Here is a 20,425-nt window from a genome sequence, read left to right on the forward strand (position 1 = left end):
TATACACAAACGTCAGAATGTTCTGGAAATGAATAAAACCTTTATTATTCACGACAGACATACATGATATAGAGACATACAAAAATAAACCACAACAGCAATTTGATTACAAATCAATATTTACATTCGGTATCATACATAAGCAATGTACAAAACAATTGACATGGATCCACTTTTTGATCCTTGATTTTCTTTAGAGTCCTTGAAGTTTGCTGCAAACACAAACACATAACTGATTAGTATGACATTTGAAACTACAGTTATCTGTAGTGAATGACGTGGAGAGAAAAGTGAAACCTGAAGAACACATCTCACCTGTCCTCAACAGTTCTGCTGGATGGGTAATACACCTTAAATGTGAAGCCACTTTTGGGGAATGAGCCCTGTAAAAATAAATTACAGACAAATACAAAATTAGTGCATATTCAGACAAGACAATGATATAACTTTGACAGAAAATTAAAAACAATGATTTATTTCTTTTTAAGAAAAATGTTAGGCTTCTGTTTCTTACCGGGTTGACACAGAGACAGTCTGTGTTTTTAATGTTGAATGGGTCATATTTGTCTGCGAAGATTATGACATCAGGGACGGGGTAGACACCCAGGGAGTAGTCGTATGCCCAGAATACAGGACAGACATACAGAGGTAGTGGAGTCAAGTGACCCTGGGATAAGATGGTCTTAACAAACTGGGAAGAAGAGGAGGACATTTCAAATTGTGTTTTTTCATGAGTGAGACCAAGGCTGAGTATTTTCCAAACAGTTTTGCAGCAAAAACTCATTGCTTAAGGAGTAGGTATGGGACGATATAGGAGTGTATTGCGGAATAAACTTTTTTTTAAATTTTTTTTGGCACATTTGAATGATTATCTGGATAACATCATGAATCGTAATATTAATATTGTCCCATGCCTATTAAGGAGCACTTTGAATTAATGCCCAAAACGTAAATGACTACATACAAAGGAAATTCAAATCTCTGACAACTCAAGTAATAATGCTGTACATGTGTTTAGTGAGAAGAATTTCCCCCATTACGAAGGTTTGTTCAGAGAAGCTGAAACTTACATGGTTTGGAATGTCAAGATTGTTATTGGGCAACCGGACACAGTTCCTGCACATCTTGTTGACCAGGTCTTCCCTGATAATGACAATCTCTTGGCTGCAGTACTGGATCCTGAAAGGGAAAACAAAGCAGGTCACTTTTAGTTTCTAAAACAGAAACACTGCCGAAACACCAGAACTCTGATAACTCTACAAAACAAATACTTTGTGATACTTTTTTAAATGCCTCATACGTTTTACCTGCATGGGTTAGTCGTGAACACGGAAAATGGCACCTTCTGTCTGAACTCCTCTGTGATATGATCTGCCAAAGGAGGCCTAAGGAAAACATATTAATTCAAATATGTCATAACTTTTAAACTAAACCCACAAAATGATGTTGAAAAGCACTCGTCTCTGAATGTTTACCGTGGCAGTATGGTGCCTGGACCGGGGTCTTCGGGGCCAGGAACAAACACAAAGCGACAACTGCAGGATAAGGGTGAACACATTTAGGTCAAATACATTGATATCGAATAGTTCAAGGTGCCCTGTGGTGTATCCTGACTAACAAACAAAACTAATATTGACATTCAGTGTGGCTCAACACTTTAGCACAAACAAACATGTTCAATGCATTTGCTTCCACATTTGCAAAACAAATTTCAAGTATTTTAAATCCAGCATTGCAATATTTCTTGGTACGTTACTGCTACACACAGGTCAGTGGAATGTGAAACCATTGGCAGCAGTGTATTGTGTCACCTGCATGCACACACGTGCTAAGTAAACAAAACAGGAGCGCCAGAGTGCTACCAGAGGGGAAACAATCAGCAGGGAACCCTTAAGAATAAAACAGACTACAGTAACAACTAACAGATCCTACCTGCTGTGAATGCTGGGGTATGCACATATAACATCAGCAAGTGCCTTCAATGAATCTAAAAGGAGAACAAATTATTAGAGTCTGAAATGCGGTCCATTTATCCATCTAATACACACACAGATCTCAAAATCTAAAGTAGGTCATGAGTGATGAGGACCCCAAAGTGTCACCTTTGAGTGATTTGATCTGTGTTTTTCCATACGGGGCAGAAGAGAAGTTTCCACACAAAATGAAACAGGTAGGAGGCATCGATGCATAGCCTGCAAGAAGAAACAAAGCAAAGTTTAAGAGATTTGTGTCTCATATCATGCATAATCTGAACCAATAAAAGATACACCAAATCTAATACCAGACCTGAGAACATAGTGTTGAGCTTTTCCATCACTTCAACATTGTCCAGCCAAACGTCAGAAACAATTACGAACATGGCATCTTCATTCTCCTCCTCCAGCTGCTTCAGCTTGACTGAAGCCTTCACCGAAGTGGTGGATGGACCACCAAAGAAGTTCAGATTGCCGTAGTATGCCCTGGCAATGAAGCAAGGCGCGTCAGCCAGTCACTGTGTCCTTCATACAGTACACACTATACAAGAGTTAAGCCTTCTGGAAAGGTAACTTAATGCTGAACTTATAGCTGAAATAAATCATATTTTTAAATGAATATGCTATATTGAAATTGGAGACAGTCTTGATACTCTGATGGTATTTGCATGGATCTTACTTCAATGATATGTTCTTTGCATATCATCAACAAAGTTAAAAAAAACTTCATATGAAAATAGATTCCACCTAAATCTTTGCTCTATTTTACTTCCTCCAATTTCTAATGTCAGGTTGTATCTATCGCTACACTGACGCTTCACTACTTTGGCTTGAAAATGTGTCTCAACACTTTTCTTCCAATCCACGAACCTTGTGGCCGATGACGACTCTGTTGGTGGAAACCCGAAGCCATTAACGTGGAAAACAGAGTCCTCGTACCAACCTGCAGGACAAAACCGTCACTGTAATAATATATATATATGTGTAATAATACTTTGTTATGATCTTACTACATTTAAAAAAAAATCTTTACTGCAGTAGTATTTGTAGTTATCTTACCCTCTGCTAGTACAAAGCAGGATTCTGTGTACAGGCCATTATGAAACTGGTAAAAACCTTGTTAAGGAATACATCCAATATACAAGCAACAACGTATTGTATGATATAAAGTAGTTTTTGATGACCAGCTCACACAAACATATGAAAGGATATTGCTTTGGACATTTCAAGCTGTACTGTTCCACTTGGGTCCTCCAGGTAAAATTTACCCTAAACCAAAAATTAACATACGTTTCAGATACTAGATAATACATTGAGTGAAATACAGGAAAGCTTCCGAGAACTTCACTAACTCACCTCTTTCATCTGTGTGATCATCCCGAGTACAATCACTTCTCCCAGTTTAGATGTGCTACCAAGCAGTGCTTCAATTGTCTTGAGCTAGAAAACACACACAAAAAAAGATGAATAAAAAACAATCTGTTAGTGTTGAAAAACAGTAAGATGCATTTTGTTTTCAATTAGTGTTTTAATATTTGTTACCTGAAATTTGTTTTGACCCTCGTCAACAGCAGCTCCTATTGCAGGTGGGGTGAAGAGCTGGTGCCGATGGGTACGCTACAAAAAAACATGTCTGTGTAAGTACAAGCTACATATTTGGTAAATAGCAGCGAAGGGAGTGGATCAGCCCCAACCGTCTGGACGTTCAATAACGACCAGAAAGTCACTGACCTGTTGTAAGATGGTATAGCGCTCCCTGAAGAGTTCAGCTTTGTCTTTGGCCAAACCACACAGACTGGGTACTGAATGGCTCGTCATGGTAATGCTGATAGAAGAACGCCAACAAAAATAAAACAATACTAATTTACATCATTTGCGGTTGATTTTGACACAAAACGAGAAATGGTCCTTTCACTCACGGTACAAATTTCTTCCGCTCCACGCTGTAAATGTATCTTGGCACATCAAAGGCTCCAATAATGTTAAAAACATTATCTCTGGAAGAAAGTTGGACAACTTTTAGCTTAAGATAATTTAATTTTGCAGAATTTGGTGCACAGTCTATGGTTTTTATGGTTGCACTTACATGGTTTCATCACAAGACTGAGTGCAATCCTGAACTGCAGTCTCCACCACACACAGCTCTATCATATTAGAGGACACTGTTGGAGAACACACTGTGGTCACAACCTGCAAGCACGCTTCAGGAAAACTCAGTAAGCCCTGCATACAGCTGATTGTGCACTAAACAGTGATCCGTAGAGACAGTACTGTTCTTACATGGTTGCTTCTCCACTGCATCCAAAACCTTTTCGATAATATCATCCAGTTCAGAGGCATTGACAGACTCCAGGACCTCAACAAGGTGTCTGCTGGCCTCACTGGGGGACAAAACAAGAAAATGTGCATGTTGTTATACTTTCTTCTTTTTGACGCCTGTGTGTGCTTCAATGTTAAAAAATGCCCTGGAAACATTTCACACGTAATCTTTAATATTTACACTTGAGAAACTAACAGGCGAAAACATTTTTCAAATGTTCATTGTTTGTTTGTTATATATTACATATTTACATTGATGTTTTTTTTCAGTTGGAAATAGTTGAGAATTCAGTGTATGTGTAGGGAGTAAAAGCAATTTCAGTTAATCCCTGGAACCAGGTGATGTTTTCGTGCTGAAATTGGTTATAGCTAGTTTACTACGGTCAAGTGAGCCCTCATCCGAGTGAGCCGCATAGCACAAAAAACGTAATTCAAAGGTAATTTCCCAATATCTCAATATTCAAACAGCTATAAAACAGATCCTTAAATTTGTATTTACTGTACAGTTTTGGAGAAAAGTGACTTCAAAATTAGCTTCAATGACATAATGATATTCATAATATCACAATTTCCAACATTCAAACGGCTATAAAAATAGATCCTTACATTTGTAAAGTAACCTTACAATGCAGACTTGTTCATGTTGAACTCTGCCATGCACATGTACATGGCCATGAGAATTTACTGTACAGTTTCAGAGAAAAGTGACTTCGAAGTCAGCTTCAATGACATATTGATATTCATAACTTCACAATTTCTAATAGTCAAACGGCTATAAAAACAGATCCTTACTGCAGGCATTTAAACTAAAAGTGCGAGCGAGATTAAAAGCAGTTCCATAGACATATAATGTATAACGTTAAGCGATTAAAAGGCACCTACTGGACAACATTAAATACAAAAACAAACATTAAAAACAGAAAACCACAATCTGCTTCATGTTGCAAACTTAGCTTACTATTGCTTATTTCATGCGCTATCATTCACTTAAGATGAAAGTATGGACCGCGTCGGGACTGTCGCTTTTGGAGGTGTCTTATCTTTCCTTGCTTCGTGAAGGGCAGTAACGGCCCAGTAAGAGCAAACACATCACAACAACGGTCAGCTATTATTAAAATACATACGGTCGTAGCATAAGTCCTCGCATCTTGAAGCCAGCGGACACTTTTGTCTTGATTTGGCGAGGGACATCCATGGTTGTTGTTGTCCAACTCAAGATTTGGCGCTAAATATCAACTTCCGCATGTATTTCATCACTTCCGCTGAAGAATCACGCGCTACTAGCAAGAGAGAGAGTTTTTAAAAAAAATATATAAAATGTTTAGCTTCAATTACTTCAATGTAAAGCTTTCAACTCTCCTTCTATATGTATTTTTTTCATTTCGGAGTTTCGAATCTCATGTTTATCTGTGTATTGCTCATCTAATTTACTAAAACGGTGTTTCCTGTTTCACTATTACAATTAGGTGTCATCATTTTGAGTTTATGTTGCCTTATTTGACATGTACACCATCACAATTATTATTTATTGGCGTGTTGTAGAAGAATAACAATTATAACGGTCATTATAAACTACTTTTATTTTGGGGAGAAAAAAAGACCGGAAGTGGTATTTTTTCTTGTACGTGTTGTCGCGGTGACAGGAAGAAGTTGATCCAGATAAAAGTAATGGTTATTGCATTTACTGAGTTCAGGAGGTCAGTGAAGGTATCATGACCTGTGAAACTGTTGAGTGTTGATAGTCTATCACTGAGCAAAGTTGACTTGAAGTTATCAGTGTTTAACTTCAAACTGATCTATTGTTTCTACCTGATAGGCGCCAAATACACTCTTACGTTTATGCATGCATCACACGTGAGATCAGTTCTGCTTTCTCACCCAAAGTCAAACTGTATTGCAGGATTCACATTCACAATGGAAAGTAATATCTGGGACTTTTGCATATTTTAACTGACCATATATTACACCAAAACAGAGCGTATAAAACTAATAGAAGAAGTGCAAAAAACGCAAAGTATGTGCAGTGTAGTGTCTATGAAGTGTATATAAGTAGTTAAACACAACAGCAATCACATCGAAAGGCTGTGACTGAAGCTCAGTGTAACTCGACCATGTAAACATTGCAAAACCGTAGTTTGAATTCAGAGACCCAAACAGAAAGCTTTTATTTTGACATGTACATACAGACCGGAAGCTATGCATTAACTCTGTAACTGTTTTGACGCAGCTTATGGGAGTGCAACGAGACATTTGTGTTTTTGGACTGAGGGTGTTTTTCACAAGATGAGGAAGAAACGTCACGACAACTAAAAGCGAACTGTAGCGTGTGAGTATGTTTACAAGCGATTGTGCGGAGAAAAAAACATAAAAATAGGCCATTATATTTCATAAATATAATTTATTTTGTTTGTTGTTTTACCCACCATTATGTAAGGATAGACCTTCGGACATAATTCCTTCCAATGTTGTACAAATACCACGTAAACCAACTCGTGTTATCTTAAACCGAGGAGAACAACATGAGGAGCCTGGTCTGTCTGCCTCTGCTCGGCGTTACTTCCCTGACTATTACAACCTCAGCTGACAACCTGACACAGATAACATATTTAGACAGAACTATGTTTCTCAAAAGGCTTCTCTTTCTATTAATAGCAGCCAGCCATGGACGCCGCCTTTGAGAGGCACTGCTCCGAGCTGGTGGCCCGGGAGAGGAGCGGACACACGGCTGTGGTGGAGGGGGACCTGCTCTATGTGTGGGGGGGCTATATGGTGAGTAAAACAAAACCAAACACGTTTCAGCTTGTTCTGCGTCATATTCAATGCATGTTTAGGTTCAGGGTCATTGCCCCTGTCCCACTGCAAGCCACTACGAGCATATGACAAGACACTTTAGGAGGTAAAGAGTAAGATGCTTTTATGACAGATGTCGAGCTTTGCAATTCATATTCTCCCACCTTAAGCCGTTCACTGTGTACGTCCCAGCTGTATTAACAGAGCAGTGCCAGAGCTCCACTTGCACATCATTGTTTATTGTCAATCTGTCTGAGGGGGGCAGGCAGACAACCCGTGCTCTGCAGATAAATACATAATAACAATATTAAAACCACATTATTACCTAATATTGAAATACACACTGATCTATTTCACTACCGACTGCCTTCAACCCCAGCAGGGAAGCAGGTCTGAAGTACATGAAAACAATAAATGTCACATACATTCAAACGTGACGGCATAAAACACCTCACACAGAAGTTAGTCGTAGGCCTCCCAGTTGTTCCAACATGGAATGAGGTGAGCACCTGCCTCCTCTGTTTTACTTTTCAGCACATGATCAGCTTGTGACATATAGATTCAGATAAAACTACAGCTAAGATGCTGTTTTCATGTTGGTGCACAATTAATAATACAATAATAATAATTAAAAAATGTAATAGATGTAAGAATATAACATTGTGAAATGACTGAGACTGCATGCGTAACAGTTTTTTTGTTTATACTTTAATCATATTCTGTAGAAAATACTAATGTATGTTTGCTTTTACTCAAACATTTTAAATGTAGAACCTTTGTCATAGAGTATTTTTTATAATGTAGTATTGACTCAATTGAAGGATCTGACAACTTCGTCCACAGTATCCACACATACTCTATACAATAAATATTTATTGAGCAAACCAGCATGCTAATATGGTTTAGACTTTTGAGTACACAATACAACTTACTTGCTTTCGCGTTCCACATAATTATTTTCACTATACATTGATGATATCATTGCATTGACATATCTCCACTGAACCTATTTATGTGATGAATACATGTTGTATTCTCTACAGTCAATTGCTGATGAGGAAGTTTTCCTCCCCAGCGATGAAATCTGGGTATACGACTTAGAACGAGGTGCATGGTAAGAATACAAAACAAATTAAAATGTGGCTGTTTAGTGGTCAAAACAATAATAATATTCACTTATTCTCTCCCTCTTTTTGATACTGCACAAGCATGTCACAATTATAACATTATGTGTTTGGAATAATAAGCGCTTGCCTGGAATGATTCGCTGTCTGCTGTTGTTGAAAGAATTTGTCGTAATTTAAGTAGTTTATCCACATTCTTTTTCACTTATTTTGAAGGGAGGTATTTCACATGCCCGGGGAAGTCCCTCCCGCTATGTCGGGGACCTGCGGCTGCTCTCTGAATGGACACTTGTACATATTTGGAGGTTGTGATGACAATGGACAAACCAATGAGGTGAGGCTGATGACTAATACTCCACACAGTTGAAGACACCTTAAATATGGATTGCTTTGCATACAGTATGTTATGTGTAAAATCACCTTTATGGTGTGAATACACTGACACAATGAATCACTCAAATGTCACATTTTAGGCTGAGCCAAGTTGACATGAAGAAGTGACCACTGTTTGCCTTCAAACAGATTTATTGTGTCAACCTGACAGATGGTCAATACATGTGGAAGAAGATCATGCATGAGATGGGTTCTGCTCCTTCACCTCGAGACAAACTGTCCTGCTGGGTTTACAATGAAAGGTACGCCTTGAAACCATAAACATATACATATTAACTCTGAAGTTGGAGCTGTTGCAAGTCAAAACATTGCACTAATAAAAACATAGGAGCTTGAAAATGGCAGTGTGCAGACAGCCTCACCTTCCCCTCTATTGCTGTTTTTGTCTGGGTTGGGACGTGCACCCCATTGGGGTTATTTTAATATCATATATTTTACTATCAGTAAGTTTACAATACATCATTTTAACCCTCTTTTTTTAGCTTATTTTGTCTTAAACATCCACCTGCATACCTTTTGCCTTTACGGTCTAATTATATGGTAAAATGGAAATAAGAGCTACTTGTTTGAGATTTTGATCACTTCGTTACCAACTGAACCCAGAATCTGTGCTTGCATGATAGTAATTGTGCTCATCTTTGATTAATGTCCTCCAGGATCATCTACTTTGGAGGATATGGTCGCAAACTGCTGACTAATGTAGATAACAGCAACAGAAGCTTCATTGTTGATGAAGCATCATGGGTAATATATTTATTGACTATAAATCTGTCACTGGTTTCCACATGTGCTATGCCAACAGCACAGGGCAGGCAGTGAAAATAATTTAACGAGGATATCACTTATTTGAAGGTCTGTTTTCTTTTGTTAGTTTCACAAGATTTTGTTCTAAAATGTGTCAGGCCAGAAAGAGATACATTTCAGCATCCTGTCACACAACTGACCAATAATACTTATAAACACCCTCATATAAATACAAATAATTGTATCCTAAACACTTGTTTTCAGATGGAAGATGTCTTCTGGGGCTGGAACAATGAGGTTCATATATTTGACACCAAGAAAGCCAGTTGGATTGAACCACAGACCCATGTGAGCGCGGGAATCAGAGTGGGATTTGTGCTTTTATGCAGTCAGTGCAATGACTAGATTCTGAAAAGTGATGTGAGATTCAAGCGATAACGGATGTGTAGCAGTATTGAGACAATTTCAAAATTCTCAGATGATTTTGCAGTGACAGTTTTTGTGTGCAGGGCCGTGCTCCAGCCCCCAGGGCCGCCCACGCCAGTGCAGCAATCGGCTGTAGAGGATACGTTTGTGGAGGCAGAGTCATGGTGAGAGTTTTACATGCTATTTAGTTTTTCTCATATATTCATATCAACAAAAAGTCAGCAGTAGCAGCAAGCACGGAAAGTCAAATCAAAGTCTGCATGAGTAACTTCATCGCCTCCTCTTTTAAATGCAGGAAACCAGGACGAATGACGTTCACTGCCTGGACTTTCAAACATGGACGTGGTCAGAAATGTACGTATGTGAGACTACAAGTGCCCACAAGACTTCTATCTCAACATTGGCATTTATATTTTAAGGCAGGATAATCTGTTGATAGGTTTGTCTTTGACATCTTTGTGCAAAATCGGTTTTACAGAATCCCAGCATCCACCTCTCCAGTGGGCAGATCGTGGCATACGCTCACAGCTGTGTCAGACGCATTGTTCCTGTTTGGAGGTCTCAGTGTAGACTGCAAACCAATGAGTGAGAAAGTGTACTCATGTCTTCACTTTTATTCTCCTTTGGTCAATTTAGGTTCTTTCATTGTTTGTTTTTGGTCAATAACATGGCTTTCTCAATCAGGTGATGGGTGGTTGCTTGATGTTGGAACAAAGAAATGGAGAGAAATTGAGCATCCTTTTAAAAATAAGCCAAGGTAGCAATTTATGAATGCTTATAAGATGTTTAACCAAAAATTACCCGTTTTTAATTTGTTATTCTGTGTTAGAGTTAAACAGGGTTACTGTATATTGTAAACATATTTTAAATAGAATGATTTCCCCCTGTCCAAGATTGTGGCACACAGCGAGTGCAGGCAAAGACTCAGATGTCGTTGTGTTTGGTGGAAGCTGTGATTATATCCTCCTTGTTGATACCGTAAGTATCACAGAGACATTGCAGAAGTTGAAAAAGAGATGTGAAATTCAAATTCTACAGACCCAAAATCATCACATGACGAACCAAATCTCTAAAAGCATCGTAATTTAACATTCACACAGATGCAACTCTGAAACTACCTGTAGAGACATGTAAAGTAACTCTCAGCAGCTCCATAATGAAGATGTGTTCAGGTGCTGTTTAGTGTCCCTGTACGGAATAAAACATCAGAAAACCTGCATGATATTCAAAATGGACTCTTACAAATCTTGCATATTTCTTTTTAGGGTCACTGCAATGATGCACTTGTTTTCCAGACGCAGCCATATCCTCTTTTCAGGTAAGAAACTGTATGTATTGAAAGTATAAGATACAAACCACAGAAAGAACATTCTAATAATTTTATAGCAGAAATAGACATTCGGACTAAATGATGGATGTATTACATGTAGGTGTGTTAGCTCAATAATCTACATGTTGGTTTACAGATTGTAGTCATCAATAACGATATTAGATTCATGTGTGCTTCTCCTGTTCTGGTTATTAAAAATATCTGCCTTTTTTTAAAGTCATGTTTTGAATATAGATATATTGTATCAAGATAAATCCCTTTAGATGTATGATTGTAATTCATTCAAGGGTTACATTTTGCTTTTTTTATGTGATCTTTTTCCTAAAATAGAAGTGAGAAAATGACTCAAGGCTTTTTTCTTCTGACAGGATTTGTGAGGATTACATTGCAATGAATTTGACGAACTGTGAGACACTCAGATATCAGCTTCCTCTCCTTCCTCCCAAACTTCTGACGGCAGTACAGACGAGGATGACTTTCTACAGGCCTTCAAAGAAAGAATAGTTCAAATATTGCTATAGCCAAAAACAATGCAATATCATGCAATTTCTTATTTAAGTACTGTACTTCTTTCAGTGTGAACATTCCAGTCACATTGTGGGGCAGCGTTTTCATTTTTTAAATATATTGTTCAAACATATTGATGGTGTTTTATTTTATGGTTTTAGAGATGCAGTTTTTATTTTGGACAGTCTGCCTGCTGGATACACTTACAACCTGTGATGATAGTAATGAATAAAAATGGCACACTGAAAAACAGTTTTTGCCTGATGTGGATTATTGAACTAGAGAGGTATTTAAAGTATCATTAAACTAAGGTAACACACAGCAATTCACACATCATCAAACATACAGCAATAATACATTTTTATTTCCAATATAAAACAAAATTACAAAACTTGTCTTTGACCTTTTTCATTGGGATTTACCCTTAAACAGTGACAAATGCAGATTGTTGACACATATAATAACCACATCAATGGTCAAGTCTGTGTTCATACACAACTTCCATGTTCCACCACTAAGTGGCAGCAGCCTTTAAGTGAATGTGGACGAAACGCAGCTGGGCCAAACAGCCTGACAGAGCGTTTCTGTTTCACGCATTCCTTCTTCTTAAGAGTGGAAAAGTGCAGGAACTGTGGTCAGGAAGGAAACCTTAAATAAATAGACCCCGGCTCATACCTTTGCAGGGTGTCCACTTATGAAAAACTATACCCTATACATTTCGCAAAATGCACAAAACTGCTGGTGGAAAATGTTAAAGTATGGCCACAAGAATGTACGTCCACTGCTATTTCAGTTTTAGAAACCAGGGAGATGTCTGTGCTCTCTCCTTAACTTATTAACAGCCAAGTTCAAGTAAGTAATAGGTAACAAATAAGTGTGTGTTCTCTGTGGGAGGCCATGCAGCGGGGGGGTGACAGTGACACCGTGCCACTGCAGATAACAAACCGAGGAGGCTTCTGTCAGACCTGGCCTGTGAGGAAGACCTCCTGGCACCTGTTCAAGTTGGTGTTTTAACTCTGCGATTACACTGCTTCACGTTGGTAAATAAGACTTGGGTAAATGCAGAGGCATTAACTGCAGCAGTTCGTGTTCAATACAAACCATATTACATTGGAAATCCTGCTTAAATACAATAAACATAGCCTTCCTTAGTAGCAGGATGTTGTCAAAAGAAACCTGGCTTCCCTTTTCTATTTCTTTTTTATTATTTTCTTCGCAAACTGCTGTATTTCATGAGTTCAGCTGCAAAGGAAGACAGCTTTGCTGCTGCACTCTCAGCTGGGGGTCAACTAAACTCTTTTTCAATAGTGTCCATCAGCTCTTCTTCTGATCCATCGTACAGGATGACTGGCGTGGTGAGAGAGGAGCTATGGCCGCTGCCAAAAGTCCTGAGGAGAGTGGAGAGACGTGTCAACAAACATAATAAAAACAGGAATTCCAGGCGATGCTTCATATTTTCAACATGTTATTTTCACACTAGATTATTAAATCAAGCCACAACAACATCATACAATCAACTGATGGATTTCCAATATATGATTCACCAAAAGGCCTTCAAGGGCCAGTATGAAATATATCAGTCAAGTTGTGCTTTAGGCATGTTATGGAAATATGTTGTTTTTAGGCGAGCTACTGGTTTTCACACAAACCTTAAACAAAGCAGGGACGGACAGACACTTGTTTGTTTCTGTCCTGCTTGCAGACGTCTGACTACTCTGAGCTGCCCTGGGAATAATAGGTTGGTATTTCGATCTCTTTTAGGTGAATTTGATCTGGCCCTGCTCGGTTTTTACTACTCCACTGAGCTCGGAAATCCATTATTTATTACAGCTGTGCACTTACGATTGTTTTTCTGATGTGGGAACAGCTTCCAAGAAAGCCCCTCTTGTCAAAAAGCCCTGAGAGGAGGACTGACATAAACCAGAGGACAGAGAACGGGACTCATGGGTTAACTCTGTGTTATTCAAATAGAATGACGCTGTTAATGATCGATCCCAAACTGTTGAAAACAACAGATAAATCTTGCGCCATCAACAATAATGATCAAATAGTACAACGTAAAAGTCCTTACGGTGCGCTGACTGGGGCAGGCAGGTGTTAACGCGTCCCCGCTCTTCTTGTTTACATCTCTTGGTCCCCCGTGAGAGCCACGTGGCTCCTCGGTCGCTGAGCTGAGATCGTCGTCTTCCTCCTGTGTGAAATGACACAGTCCGTATGTTTTGGATCGGATGACCGTCTTCTTCGGACGATGCGTCTTCCCGGGAGCTCCCCCTCGCTGTTTGCAATCTGTTTGAAAGGTATCCATCTCTCCTTCGATGTCATCGTCCTCCCTCGAAAAGTCAGAGTCGTGTCCCTCGCTGTGGCAGTCCGGTGGCGCACGGTTGCGCGTGTTGCGCAACACTGTATGGATTTGGAGAGGCTTGAATGGACGGCTGTCCTGTTTGGGGGAAGTGACACCGGCAGTTGTTTTGGTCACGTTCAACTCGCTGACACACGCAGGTGCAACTTTCTTCCCTCTGCTTGTCCCGCTGCCCATGACCGTCCTTCTGCTTTCAAAAGCCTAAATGCAAAGTCCCATTTCCAAATTCCCCACGCACACCATGTCGCTTCAAGAGTTGAACATTAAGCAACCAAAGATCCTGGCAGTGTTTACGGTCAGTTCTCAATTAGGTTTACGACTGTAGGACACTTATTTGGCTAACAAACAGCTATAAAAAAAGGCTCATTTTCTTAAAAATGCCCCGCCACCAATCTGCAAGCTCACAGACGCGCTGCCTGTAAACCTTCTGTAAGTCCACATCAGGATGAGGAGCTGTGTATCAGTTACGTAACCCCAGTTTGGCTCAGGACCCCAGGGAGAAAACTCCGCCTTCTTGTAGAGGCAAACACACACCCTTTATGTTTCCATTATTTGTACTGGACCAAAGTAACTTCCGCGTTTACTCCAGAACCTCTAGAACTACTTGAAATTTCTTTTTCATCTAAAAATTAAAAAAAAAAAAAAAAAAAAAACTTAGACAAAGTTCAGAAAGACGCTTCACAAGGATTTGAACAGGCGAACAGAAGTTTGATTTACATGCATCACAACTGCAACAATGGCCAGTCTTTGGCCCGCCTGTGTTCAGCTAATAGATTTTATTGCTGCAAGTGAGGTCAGTAGTGAGTGAGTTCCTGTCCGCCCGCCGTGTCCAGGAGGCCCCAGCTCAACAGCCCCTCTGGTGACTGATTAAGACTTCAGCACTGAGCCTCAAGAAAAGAGGGCATTCCTTTCCGACAGCTTGGGCTTCCCAGAGATTCCTCAATACGCTTTTGTTTGATCCACTTGTACATACAAAAGACACAGCAGGAGCATCTCCCAAGCCAGAGCTGTCCAACGAGAACCCAGAGTTCACCCGAGTAAAGGAGTTGTTTGCTATCTTTCATTAAGTGTCTCTTTCTCTCTCTTTCCTTGCTTGTGTGCGCAGTGTACATATGTGTTTGTGTGCCAGACAGCTGTGCAACCTGTTCTCTCTGGAGGATGACCAAGTCAAAGACACCTGCTTTTAAACAACTGGTATTTCTAAACTGTGAATGTGAGAAGGAGAAGAAAAAAATTCAAATCTTCCTGCATGTACCAGATGTCCGATCGACTACTTTACTTTTGGATTTTGTTCAGGGAACATATGTAAGCTGTTGGGGAAATATCTACTGTTGCTCCTTCACTTAAATGTTACTGAAAGATGTAGACATGTAGCTTGTTTGAAGACTTGTCTCACTAGCAGTTAATGTCTCCATGAAAGGCACGTTGTGGTATCCTGATTATAACCATTTCAATATGAATTTCTATCTGAAACCATTTCTCCATCGCTGTGCATTTGACATTTTCTCAGAGATTGTCTTATAAGGGAAAGAGCTTCACTTCAGCTGGATCATCCTTCTGATCGTGCAACGACTGCACAAATGTAAACTATAGTTCTTGCTTTTCAAAAGTCAAAGAAAATTGACATACGTGAAAGTAGAAGTCCCAATTTTTGTTTGTACACTTACACCCCTGCATCTCTTGGAGCCTTGTTGGTGAAACCTTTATTTCTGTTACGCTCTGCCTGTACCCGTGTATCATTAAAAAGATTAGGCGGCCACATCTGGAAGAGAACTCAACAGCTTCCAGACGAGGGGGAGGATCTGCCACAAGAAGGAAGCCACAGCCCTGCTCGCTGCATAACTGTGGCTTCTCTGACTTCTCCGACATTCGAGAATACTCCTCCCATGGACCATGACTTGAAGTAGTGCATGTTGAGCCTTTGTGAAACTCTTGTTCTGGAAATTGCACAGCTTTGTGTCTCGAATCTTCCAAAACTGCGTGAATTGAAAAGGTTTTGTGACTGCAACGAAACAATGTGTTTTGCAACTCTAACATATACAAAAGCTCTTTGCTCTCTTCCAACAGCAAAAAAGAATGTGTCAGAAATTTCAATTAGTGTGAGTCCAATGCTCCATTTGATGGGCAACAAATTCAACTTTAAAGTTCTTGTTGTCTTGTTTTAGTCAAAGACAAATCTCTGCCATATGTCTGATGAAACCAAATCTCTGGAGAGCATTTAACAAGCCAGCTGCCTGCTGATATGCCCGTAAAATGGTCTGGGCCTTTTTCCCCCTGCCAGGTACACAAACATGAACATGTCAGGGTCAAGAACAACTCAATACCAACATAAACACTCACCACATCCTGGAGCAATATATTTCAGAGGGTCTCCTGTTTACCAGCATATCATGAGGCTCCACTCAGACCAAAACCCGAAGATGTAAAACTTTCCTCAATAACTTCATCGCAAATGTCCTCCCTCTTTACAGACATTATGTCACTATTTTCAAATGATATAACAAAATGTGTATTTATTTCCCACAGCGTCTTATTTCCATTGAGACGCTGCACAGACATAATCAACTGAACTGATGAGCAAAGCTGCAACACAGGGACATTGTACTGACACAGTGACATGAGGTTGTCAGAGCAACAGTCAATGCAGTTCAACTGCAGTAAAAGAGCTGGGGGCCGTCCTGTTTAACTTTGAGCAATCCCTCTTAATTGTCTGAATCACAAATGTAAATGAAGGCTTTTGCCGTTGTGTTGACACTGAAAGTACGTCACAGAGATGAATTTATGACCTCTGCAGGAGGTTTGCGGGGAAACTTTTTCATTGCACTTTGCAAATCTTTTCCTCCCAGTCAACACAATTAGCCAGCCAGTGTCATTCTCGTTGACAGCGTGCTGTGGGAGAGAGGGTCCGTTCTCGTAGCCCAAACAGCACATTGGGAAAAGAGTGTTACGCTCATAACCAGCAGATGGAGCCAGCGTTCAGGAAACGCAAACCACATGTTTACCTCTGCTGAGTCCCACCAGTGAAGACACTGAAGGCTCGGTGAACTGTGGTGGCTGGCACTGCCTCTGCAAGGACAACTTTAATGAGTCGGTTTGAATTTTATCAAGAAAAGGAAACAAAACTGTCAACACATTTTGAGCCCCAAATTTGTCAGTATTTTGAATTGTAACGCAAGAAAAACTTTAGGTTAAATGTTTTTTCCATGACTTTGTTCAAGAGAAGGACTCATTCATGATAGCAATATTCTAAAAAGAAGAACATTGTAACTGCTGCCACTGAGAACTGGCAATCAAGACAAGGAGAAAAATGTGAAACTAGAGGCAAACAAAGCACTATACATGTTAAAGTGACTCGCTCCTGAAATTCCATACTAATATCGATGTCGTACACTAAAACAGTTCATGAGATTTTCTGGCATGTCTTAAACCATATGAAACCAATAGTACACAAATCGAAGACTGTTTCTAGTGATTTATTACAGTATGCAAAGATTAGACTCTGTTTCCGCATGAATATCCTATGCATAGTATTTTATTTTGAATGCAGCGTATGTAACCAAAATAACAATAACAGGAAGTAGAGAAGAGTCATTAAGTCATGAAAAGAGTAAGCAATGTTTATTATAGAGCAGTATCTATCTAAAGTTTGCTAACCTTAGAAAACATGTGCCAACATAACTCACAGTCACACCAGAGAGGCTACACCAGCCAAACCTGGATTGTATTAATTAAGCAACGGTGTGTTTGATTAATCATTAATTCAATCTTAAATGTGCATGGGGAAGAGTGGCATTTAACTTTTTTAACAAAAGTTGATTGTTGTCACTACAAAAAAAAATGTTTGGGCCACTTGGGGGCAACAGAAACAAGCAACACCTTTGTGTCAACTTAAAATGTACTATATCAGCATTGAGTTCAAAGCTCATCACCAGCAGTTACGAATCAAAATGAGGTTTCTTCGAAGCAAATTGGAGTTGTGTTCCTGCCGACCTGATGAATGTCAGTCCAATATTCACTTATTAAGATCTGCTATGGTCTCTAAAACTCCAGAGGGAAATATCGGTCTCTATTTAGCTGCTAAATGCTCCACAATGTTCAACAGCTAATCGCTAACAGGGTCTGTCTGCTGTTTGGTGTGGAGCAGGAAGTGTACAGTCGGTTTGCAGAGCCTTTTCACTAAAAATAGCTGCCTGCTGTGGCTAAAACGGCCGCTATGAGGGCAGTGAACCAAAACAGTAAAGTTGTGGGCAGTTAAACAATGAACTGAAACTCTGAAAGCAGAAGGGAACTGTGGATTCAGTTAATTATCTGAAGGTTTATTACTACGGAGGACACTTTTCATATTGTTTCACATTGTCATTTGAAAAATATCCGTTACATTTTTTTTTTTTTTAGCACAAATGCAACTCTGTGTTTTGGATGTACAAACATTATAAATAAATAAAACAAACAGCTTTTTTGGGGGGGTTGGATTTCCACTCACTCTCCCATGCTTCTGTACAGCGTGTAGTCTGCTCACACCAGTATCGTCTGTTGTCACTACGACAGTGACCCCTTTTCTTTCAAAAGGCCATGTAATCAACAGAAAACAATTACTGCTTCTCTTAGGCGCTCAAAACACTCAATACCAGCATCTGCTCACTAATTACCTACTAAGAAAGAGGCTTTATTTGGAGATGACCTCACAGAAATCAATCTCTGCATCATACTTGACTTGTTTGTCAGCATGTTAGGTCGGTTTAGTTCAATTACATTTTATTTCAATATCACTTTCTTGCATTTATTTAATTTAAAATGTTCCTCTTCTTACCTACTCCACTGTAAACTTTTGACCTGATATACTTTGTAAAGTATGTCCTGGTTTATTCCATAAGCTCATTTTATCCGTTTGCTCCCAGGCTCATACAAACCTGGTTCTGCCTCCACAACCAAGTATTTTAAATAGCTCCCTTTTGTTTAGTGGGTTTTTGTTATTTACCTCTACTCAAGAATAACTCCTCTGGCAAACACGTCATGTCGATGAGAGCAAGTTGGTGTGAAGCATTGGCTCAGTCAAGTCCAGCGATGTTGATGTGGAAAGAATACACCGAGGTAAAACTGCAGCTGTTTCTCAGAAATCCTTTGTGTTGTGTTCTTCCAGGTTGCATTGTGGGTCTTTGTGCATTTTAAATTGTGTGTTAAAAGTAGTTTGGAAAACCAAGCCTTAAAGGGTGGATAGGAAGAGTTTCATGAAGTCTCACAAAGTCCATACTAAGCAGATAAATATACTTGCTTTGGAAGGTTTTGCTTATTTCAGTGAACGTATTGGTCAGTTCATCACTTTGGTTCAGACTGAAATGTGAAAACACCTGTTGAATGGATTGGCCTGAAGAGTCATGATCCCCAGAAGATGAATCCTACCGACTTTAGTGAACCCGTCTTTTCCTGTAGTGCCACCAGCAATAGCAACAATTACACTGTGTGTTGCCATTACATTTAGTACATTTATGGCCCCCTTTGGTTATTCACTCTTCCTGTATCAGCATCAGGTCAAATGTAACATTTCTAAAATTGTTTATAGATCAAATACCTGCAAAACAAATTACATTCCCATCAGCCTCAGCATTACTTTCAGATCAACAATAATATTATTAACGCTACAGTAATTTTGTCCTAGTTGATAGCATGGTAAATTGCAATAGACAAGCTTTTAATAACTTAACTTTACCAGCTATACACTATACATCTAACTGTTAAAACATGTTATATAGTAAGCCAGCAAGTCCTCAAAATATGGCCAAGTAAGAAACTTTTCTGCAAGGTTACTGTTTTTACTCTGACAAACAGCTGCTGAACACTGTCAGAACAACACAAAGCACATGAGACTTGATCGGATACCTTCTCTAGGTATTTCGGTTCCAAAAACCTTTGAAGGGGAGGAAAATACAGAGCGGCCAAAAGAAGAAGCGACACCACTTCGATTCTGTCCATGGTGCTGACAGGCCACAGATGGCACTGAATAGACAATTGTGCTAAATACCTCATTATTTGATTGATAAAGTCCTGGGGTACGCCAAGGATTTCATGCAAACCATACGGGAGTGGTTTTGTTGTAGCAGAGCATGTGGTGGGCTGTAAAAAGTGTACTTCTTCCTCCAAAAACAAGTATGGATGCACTGCATGACATCCAGAAACACAGCTCAGTGTTTACTGTGTATGTGAATGATTGTACCTGCCTGCCAGATATGGAAATAAGTATAGTGTGCAGTTCAAAAAAGTGCCATGTATGTGCACACCCCCCTCTCTGTGTTACATAATGGGACTGTTGATGGCTGGCATCATTATCGGCCCCGTCCATGCCAGTCTAAAAATATGTTTTAGGACTCCAACAGTATGTGGCATTTATGTAACTGAAAGGAACAGGAGAGGGGTTTGGATCACACGCTGTTTCTATGACAGTCCACAGCCAGTGTGACAGAGA

At 39.6% G+C, this 20,425-nt stretch overlaps 3 protein-coding genes across 6 annotated transcripts; 1 reads left to right on the plus strand and 2 right to left on the minus strand.

Annotated features, from left to right (window-relative positions):
- Positions 1-73: 73 nt before the first annotated feature.
- pole2 (polymerase (DNA directed), epsilon 2) lies at positions 74-5,536 on the minus strand. The gene is made up of 19 exons (XM_068580656.1): positions 5,417-5,536; positions 4,254-4,354; positions 4,060-4,135; positions 3,893-3,970; positions 3,705-3,798; positions 3,516-3,590; positions 3,330-3,413; positions 3,186-3,242; positions 3,033-3,081; positions 2,844-2,916; positions 2,287-2,459; positions 2,103-2,192; positions 1,933-1,987; positions 1,476-1,535; positions 1,308-1,385; positions 1,071-1,179; positions 515-691; positions 316-383; positions 74-212 (listed from the first exon to the last, which is right to left on the minus strand). Exons 1-19 carry the CDS (start codon positions 5,485-5,487, stop codon positions 194-196), a joined length of 1,587 nt encoding a protein of 528 aa, XP_068436757.1. The 5' UTR covers positions 5,488-5,536; the 3' UTR covers positions 74-193.
- Positions 5,537-5,922: 386 nt separating this feature from the next.
- On the plus strand, positions 5,923-11,839 carry LOC137788226 (kelch domain-containing protein 1). 4 transcript variants are annotated; one of them, XM_068581099.1, is made up of 15 exons: positions 5,930-5,989; positions 6,520-6,618; positions 6,945-7,061; positions 8,126-8,196; positions 8,423-8,540; positions 8,729-8,841; positions 9,256-9,343; positions 9,608-9,691; positions 9,853-9,933; positions 10,065-10,123; positions 10,248-10,354; positions 10,454-10,526; positions 10,663-10,747; positions 11,035-11,087; positions 11,468-11,839. In XM_068581099.1, exons 3-15 carry the CDS (start codon positions 6,954-6,956, stop codon positions 11,601-11,603), a joined length of 1,176 nt encoding a protein of 391 aa, XP_068437200.1. In that variant the 5' UTR covers positions 5,930-5,989; positions 6,520-6,618; positions 6,945-6,953; the 3' UTR covers positions 11,604-11,839. The 4 variants fall into 4 exon arrangements, with proteins under 4 accessions (XP_068437199.1, XP_068437197.1, XP_068437200.1 ...); XM_068581098.1 differs by having other exon boundaries at positions 5,923-5,989; positions 6,948-7,061; positions 10,248-10,526; XM_068581096.1 differs by having other exon boundaries at positions 5,925-5,989; positions 10,248-10,526.
- Positions 11,840-11,979: 140 nt separating this feature from the next.
- Positions 11,980-14,376, minus strand: LOC137788050 (uncharacterized). The gene is made up of 3 exons (XM_068580864.1): positions 13,678-14,376; positions 13,449-13,516; positions 11,980-12,994 (listed from the first exon to the last, which is right to left on the minus strand). The coding sequence occupies exons 1-3, from the start codon at positions 14,140-14,142 to the stop codon at positions 12,892-12,894; spliced, it is 636 nt and encodes a 211-aa protein (XP_068436965.1). The 5' UTR covers positions 14,143-14,376; the 3' UTR covers positions 11,980-12,891.
- Between the last annotated feature and the right edge of the window lie 6,049 nt (positions 14,377-20,425).

Source organism: Clinocottus analis, unplaced genomic scaffold, assembly GCF_023055335.1.
Source record: "Clinocottus analis isolate CAN_PGR_092001 unplaced genomic scaffold, fCliAna1.0.p SCAF_17, whole genome shotgun sequence".
In the NCBI taxonomy this organism is placed as follows: Eukaryota; Metazoa; Chordata; class Actinopteri; order Perciformes; family Cottidae; genus Clinocottus; species Clinocottus analis.